We start from the raw sequence: 7,135 nt of genomic DNA, 5'->3' as shown, positions 1-7,135 counted from the left end.
CGAGGTAGATGCCCTTTACTGGAAACGAACCCGGGACCAGTCCGCAGGCTGACGCTCTACCCACGGAGCCAAACCGGCTAGGGCAGCAAAGAATGTTTTTAAGTCCTATATCCAGTTGGTGTCTCCTGCCTAATTCAGAATACTTATCTCTCCAGTCTAGCTGATAAGCTATCCCCAGGAGAATCCTCCAGAGAGGGACAAGTTGGGCCTAAGAGACTGAGGAATTGTTAAGGTAATTTGTGGCACCGAAGCTTAATAAAGGGGTCACAGGTAAGAGTTCTGCCCTGTTTGTTTGTTTGTTTTACTTAAACCTGTGCATGGTGGTAGGTGACTGCGTTAAAAAAAAAATCACAAACGGACTCAGTTCAAAAACAACAAAGCACAATGAAATGAATTTGGAAGGAGTCCAAGGACAGTAGGCTGATTCTTGCTTCTCTGGGAGTGCATTCTGGAGGGATAAAGCCTCTTGAACAACCTGCAGCTGTGTGTGCTCCCCACGGCCAACTTGATGTGGGATGGGTGGAGCAGCTGGAGCGGAGGGCGGTGTCACAGTGGGGAAGGAAGTTCTAGGGAAACCTAGGTACAGACACGGCTGCGGATTGCGCATTAACGAGGTTGCAGAGTGTTATGGCCTTACAAGCAGAGGGGATTTCAGTAGTGGGCACCTGAACAATGCCCAAAGCTTTCGTTTCCCCCCCAGATCTCCTGGTGGTCATGCCATGCTACAGTGGGGACCCCAGGCCAAGAGGGCCAGGAAACATTGCTTCTAGCAAACAGGAAGAAATTCAGATGATTCAAATGCATGGGGGCAGGATGAATAATAACGTCTGCTGACATTTCCACAGCGTGTAGCAGTTTAATCATCTGGTTTATTTTGTGCACAGGCTAGTTGATTAGTGTGATTAGATTTCACAGACGAGATAATGGATCTGAGGAGGAATGTAGCCATGCGTCAGCTCAGTGCCCAGCACTCAGGTCTTGTGTCTCCAAATTCACCACCTCTCCGTCCCCTTCGCCGTTCCTCTTGGGCCTCGCTGATGGCGATGACAGTCATTCTAGAGCTCATCTCTCATGTCCCGATGAAAGGGTGCCTACTACTCTCCGGACCCCGAGATGCTGTCAGCCCCTGGTTACTGACTCTTATTCCACGTGACAGTAAGGGGCTGGGCCAGGCTGCTGTGCTGCACGTGGCAGGAGTAAGGGCCTCTGTCCGAAGAGGGGATTTTCACCGCCACCCAGGACTGGTAGGTGCCATTCTCACTGAGAGGACCCTCTCCCCATGACTTAATCTCCACTACACTGTCTGCCTGAGTCCAGTACATACTGATTGGTTTTGGGTAGAAGTTGTCGGCCACGCACTTGAGGGTCCTGATGTTTCCTTGGTCCACATGGCTGGTGATTGACACAGAGGGAGGGTCTGTGGAGAGATAGGGCACAGAGTTTGAGGGTCTGAAGGAGACATTTCCCTGTTCACGTCTCTCCCACCCCTGGAGTCAGGGATGAGCAGAGCTCTCTGTTTTCTACCTGCCTCCCCAGGAAACTTCCAGAAGATCAGGGAAGCTGAGGCTTTCCATGAGGCTTCCCTGTTGGATAATGGAATGTCTGTGGCTACTTCCTTGCCTCCCAGCACCCCCCTGCCCACGCACTGTGGATTGACTTCTGGTGGCAAGAAATGCGACTGCCCCATGCATTGTTTTGTTTTTCCCCCAAAAATCTCCCCGTGGGCTTCGTGGCTCCTGCCTCCCCCGTCTGCCTGCTGCTCTGTCTTTGTGACCCTGCCCTCTTCCCTCCCATAAGAACTTCTTCTGATGAATTCTTAAACCCAGGTCTCAGCTTGTGTCAATCCATCCTGCTCACACTGACTCATCTTCATCCTTCCTGGGCAGATATTTTACACACCTGCCCTCTCCCCACAGACAAGCCGGGAGGCATTTCACAGAAAGAAATGACTACAGGATTTGCCTGAAATGTTCCTCTGAGGTCCCAGCCTGGATTGGTCTTTCTCAGCTCAGTGTGAGGAGGAGGACATGGGGGCAGTAGGTACCTTGCCGGTCCAGGAAGGGCCTGCTGAATTGCAGGTAGTTCCGTAGCATATCAGGGCACTCATTTTCCAGAAAGTCCTTGAACGCTTGCGCAGAGCCTTCTGTCTCCCACTTCACCTTAGTGTTCACAGCTTCTGGTTGCAGGGGGATCCAGGCTGGGATTTCTGTGTTGAACTTGATGTAGTCCCGTCCATCATAGGCATACTTCCAGAATGCTCCACAGTAGTTGTCATTCCGAATCTCACAACCGAACGTTCCCTTAAAGGTGTGATTTCCTGCATGTAATCCGGCCCCCTCCAGAAATCAGTCAGCCTGGCATCAACCCTGTCTTAATAACTCTTACTCCTACATAGTTTGCAACTCAGTAGGGAGAAAGGGTTTTGAAATCTAAACATGCAACCCCTTTTTAAAAAATCTTTTCTTAAATTTTTATTTATTTTATTTTTTTAAAATATATTTTATTGATTTTTTTACAGAGAGGAAGAGAAAGGGATAGAGAGTCAGAAACATCGATGAGAGAGAAACATCGATCAGCTGCCTCCTGCACACCAACTGGGGATGTGCCTGCAACCAAGGTACATGCCCTTGACCGGAATCCAACCAGGGACCTTTCAGTCCGCAGGCTGATGCTTTAACCACTGAACCAAACCGGTTATGCTGAAACCACTTTTGTCTTGGCAAATGGCTTATTAGCCAGACACAGAGCACGCAGAGAGAGGAGAACTTAGTATGCTCTGGTGTTTTACATTCTTCCCAATCAGGGAATTTCAGATTGCTGCAGACGGTGGACAGGTCTTCTAGTCCCGTACAGCACCTCTTTAAATAAAATTTGAATAATCTGTGGGGTCTTAGGAACTGGACACAAGCACACAGAAGTGCATTGACAGGTTAACTAGAAATTATTTGTAGTTTAAAATAGATTATGTAGTCTCTCCTTTTTTTCCAGTTGTGTGTGAAGTTGATGACTCCATTTGGGTCAGCATAATTTTATCAGCTCTTCTCTCTTTTTGCATTTTTGATATCTTCAAACAAATCTCTAATGCCCAGCTTCCTTCTCAATTAGCAACAACTCTTGGAAAATGGCATTTGTAGGGAAGGGAGACACAACCTCTTCATTTCATTTTAGCAATTATTATTATTATTTTTTAAAAATTAAAAAAGTATCTTTATTAATTTCAGAAAGGAAGCGAGAGGGAGAGAGAGATAGAAACATCAATGATGAGAGAGAATCATTGATTGGCTGCCTTCTGCACGCCCCCTACTGGGGACCAAGCCCACAACCTGGGCATGTGCCCTTGGCTGGAATTGAACTCGGTACCCTTCAGGCTGCCTGCAGGCTGACACTCAATCTACTGAGCCAAATCAGCTAGGGCAGTGGTCGGCAAACTCATTAGTCAACAGAGCCAAATATCAACAGTACTTCCTCAAAATAGACTCGCCCAGGCCGAAAACTGACTTTTGCGCATGGGCCACAAAGTTTCAATTGCACTGTACGTGCGCCCTCACGTGGTATTTTGTGGAAGAGCCACACTCAAGGGGCCAAAGAGTCGCAGTTTGCCGACCATGGAGCTAGGGCTTAGCAATTATTATTGGCTCTCCTAGGTGATGGCTCCAGGGGAGATCAAGACAGTCCGTTCTAGCTTCCATGGAATTTACCTAGATAATAATTCATGCTTCTTGGAGGCAGAACTCAATGATGCAATTATTGTAGATTCAGACCAGACAATTCATTACATGTTCACTGTCAAACAGCTAGTGACTGGCAGAGCCAGCACCTGAGCCCAAGGTTAGCTCACTCTCCTCCCAACATCCCTGGGTGGAGGTGAGCCTGACACCTTCTAAAGTGGAATCCACCTCAGATGTGGGGGTGTGGAACCAAGATGTCACATGTGCCTAGACAAGGGCTGGCACTGACTTCACTTCCTGTGAGAGTTGAGGCCTAAAAGTGAGGATGGGGGAAGCAATGGGGAAGGAAGAAAAGCAGCTCTGATGTGGGGGAGGAGGGTGCAGAAATGTCTGTATATTTGTACTGGCTCTTCCACACCTCGTTTTAGATATAAGTATTTCCACCCCGCAGACCCCTTTCCACTCCCAAGAGCAGGCTGCCTCTGGTGCTAAGACCCTCCACCCCAGCAGCCCAATGTCCACTGACCTCGGTCCCTGTAATAGCCCATGACGTCTTTCAGGATCTCCATGAAGTTGTCCTGCCTGGCCTGCTGCAATTGGCTTTCATTCTCCCAGTTCACCATTCCGTCCACCTGTTCCCATGGGCCCAGGGGCTCAGCTGTTCTGCTTTTACTATCGTAGTGGAGGAAGGGCTGGTCATTGATGAAGCCAGTGAATTGAAAACTAGCGATGTCTGCCTTGGGCCTGGACACTCCGATATAGAGGAAGCTCAGAGAGTAAGGCCCTGCAAAAAAAAAAAAAAAAAAAAAGAGAGAGAGAAAACATTGAGATGTGGGGACCATAAAGAGGAGTCTTAATGTGGGACAACAGACCAGGAAGTGAAACCAGGTCACTGGGTTTCTTCCTCCCCAGCTCTCTCCACCTGCTGTCAGCTACTTGAGAGAAGAGCCTCTACTTCTATTCAGGGGACTAATATTTCAAATATTTTGCATGTTTACTACACGGTTTCCTCTCTTGGCACGTCAGAGATATTTTTCAGTTTTCTTGTCGGTCTATTGGGACCGTGACTGAGTTCTGTCAAAAGAGAATGTGAGGGAAGTGATTTCTTTCTTCTCGTCGGAGGCCCTGCAAACTGATTGGAACCCTCTGCCTCTCTTCTATTTAGGTGATGACTGTGGAGGCCACAGGTTGAAACAGAAGAATCCTAAGATGCCAACGGCTTGGGTCCTCGTCATTCCAAGGACAGGAGGAAAGTTGCCTGATCTGTATTCATTTTTAAATGAGCAAGAAATAAACATTAGTTCGGGTTAAGCCACTAAAAACTGTCTTTGTTATTGGAGCATATCCTAGTTGAACCTGAGAGACACATACAGTTAGAACCTGTAGGAAGGAGAATTGACCAGAAAACTCAGGAAATGACCTAGAATGGATCAGCATAAGGTAAGAACAGGATGGAGCTCAGAATTGCCAGGGCTGTCCATGCATTTTGGTATGAGGCAGAGACTGGAGGGGAGGGGGAGCAGGGCATTTTCATAATTAATTCAATAATGAATTCATGAATTCACTCTCATGGGTGTTAATAATGTTGAAGGACATATGACAGATTCTTCGTTCCAGGACTGAAGTTTTTATCACTAATTAGTTTCTAAATATGATTACCGTTTTACTCAGCAGATGTCGAGTAAAGCAGATTACTCTCCATAATGTGGGTGGGCCTCCTCTAATCAGCTGAAGGCCACAAGAGAAGAGACTGAGGTCTCCAAAGGAAGAAGGCACTCTGCCTCCAGATTGCCTCAGGACCCAAGACTGCAACATCATCTCTTCTCTGGGTCTCCAGTGCGCTGACCAACCCTGCCGATTTTGGACTTCTCAGCCCCCACCATGGTGTGGGCCATATCCTTAAAATAAATGTTTCCTTCTGTGCATATACATGGCATTCTCTTGAGAACCCTAAATCTAAACTAGATTTTGAGGTAGGGTGTGATTAACAATGTAAGCATAATCATTATAAAACACATATTCTGACAGTTTGTAAATGTAATGGATTCTAAACTTACACAATTTAGCTTACATTTCTTCACCCTGAAATTTTCTATGCCAAAGAAAGCCCCATTACTCTGTCCTAAAATTGACTCTGGGCTTAGCCGGCAAGGCTCAATAGTTGACCATCGACCTATGAACCCAGAAGTCACGATTTGATTCCCGGTCAGGCCACATGCCAGGGTTTCAGGTTCGATCCCCAATAAGGGGCATGCAGGAGGCAGCCAATGAATGATTCTCTCTCATCATTGATGTTTCTATCTCTCTCTCCCTCTCCCTTCCTCTCTGAGATCAATTATATATATATATATATATAGACTCTGATCTACCCAACTTCCAGCTGACCTCTTTCCCAGTCACTAGCCTTCCAGACCCACTGTCCAAGTGTCTAACTGTTGGGGGAAGGAATGGGCTTGTTTCTAGAAGTATCCTCCAGTTAATATGCCTTTACAAGTGCTCTTTGGAGCTGTTATCTTTCTCCGTGAGAGTCAGACAGATACATCCAGCCATTGAAAGGCGGGAGGAACAAAAAGTTGCACCGGTGTGGCCCCCGCTCTGTCCTGGCTGTATGACCCAGGACAGGTCACTTCACTTGTCTGGGTGTTAGCTTTTTAAATTTGGGGGGCAGGGAGAGAGAGGGAGAGAGAGAGAGAGAGAGAGAGAAATATTTGTTTTTCCACTTATTTATGCATTCATTGGTTGATTCTTGTATGTGCCCTGACTGGGGATTGAACCTGCAACCTTGGTGTATCGGGATGAGGCTCTAACAAACGGAACTAGCCGGCCAGGGCATATGGGTCTTAGTTTTGCTCATTTTCCTATTGAGAATTTTAGATTCTAATTATTTAAGGCCTTACTTAGCATGAGTCCAGAGGCTCCCTAAATGCTTCTGGAAGTGTGTGAGCTGAGGTAGCTGACAGCCTCCAACACCCATTCCTACTGTACACTGGGAATCCCGGCTTCATCTGGGGCCCTCTCCCAGCCCATCTATCTCGCTCATTCCCTCCCCTGCATTCTTCTCCATACCCAGCCCTTGGTTCCCAACTCACCGTCTTGAGTGTCCTGGGCGACTGCAGGACCCACAACAAGCAGCAGGGACAGCAGGACAGGCACCATTGTGCTCATCATGTCTGAGTGGAAGGTACTGGACTTCCCAGGTCCTGGTGCAGACTACTTGGAGAGACGGCCAGATATAGTTTTGCGAACAGCTTGGCTTGGAGCCCTGCCCAGGTGAGGTAAATGCACAGGCCAATGAGAGTGCCAGGCTGGGGTCCTCAGCTGACGATGAGGAAGCAGGATGCACAGGCCAGGCTGGCGGATGTTTCCTCAGTGTCTACAGATGGTCTGCCAATGGGGATCTGAGATAAGTGATCTGGGGACTGGAACTTCGTCATGGGTCCACACTGAGGCATCTATTGCCCTGGGGA

The 7,135-nt window shown here is 47.7% G+C and overlaps 1 protein-coding gene across 1 annotated transcript; it reads right to left on the bottom strand.

Annotated features, from left to right (window-relative positions):
- Window positions 1-849: 849 nt before the first annotated feature.
- Window positions 850-6,883, bottom strand: LOC139008883 (zinc-alpha-2-glycoprotein-like). The gene is made up of 4 exons (XM_070412624.1): window positions 6,758-6,883; window positions 4,195-4,452; window positions 2,045-2,317; window positions 850-1,417 (listed from the first exon to the last, which is right to left on the bottom strand). Exons 1-4 carry the CDS (start codon window positions 6,834-6,836, stop codon window positions 1,131-1,133), a joined length of 897 nt encoding a protein of 298 aa, XP_070268725.1. The 5' UTR covers window positions 6,837-6,883; the 3' UTR covers window positions 850-1,130.
- Between the last annotated feature and the right edge of the window lie 252 nt (window positions 6,884-7,135).

Source organism: Myotis yumanensis, unplaced genomic scaffold (genome assembly GCF_028538775.1).
Source record: "Myotis yumanensis isolate MYYU_CA2020_CCGP unplaced genomic scaffold, mMyoYum1.0.hap1 SCAF_4, whole genome shotgun sequence".
NCBI lineage: Eukaryota > Metazoa > Chordata > Mammalia > Chiroptera > Vespertilionidae > Myotis > Myotis yumanensis.
This window is presented reverse-complemented; position numbering and strand designations above follow the sequence as displayed.

What these genes read in the sequence shown, in the direction of transcription:
- LOC139008883 (XM_070412624.1), bottom strand. Translation starts at nt 6,836, where the DNA reads ATGATGAGCACAATGGTGCCTGTCCTGCTGTCCCTGCTGCTTGTTGTG. An exon ending in CGCCCAGGACACTCAAGACG is followed by an intron (nt 4,453 to 6,757) that starts GTGAGTTGGGAA and finishes TTTTTTTTGCAG; the next exon opens with GGCCTTACTCTCTGAGCTTC. An exon ending in GGGCTATTACAGGGACCGAG is followed by an intron (nt 2,318 to 4,194) that starts GTCAGTGGACAT and finishes GATTACATGCAG; the next exon opens with GAAATCACACCTTTAAGGGA.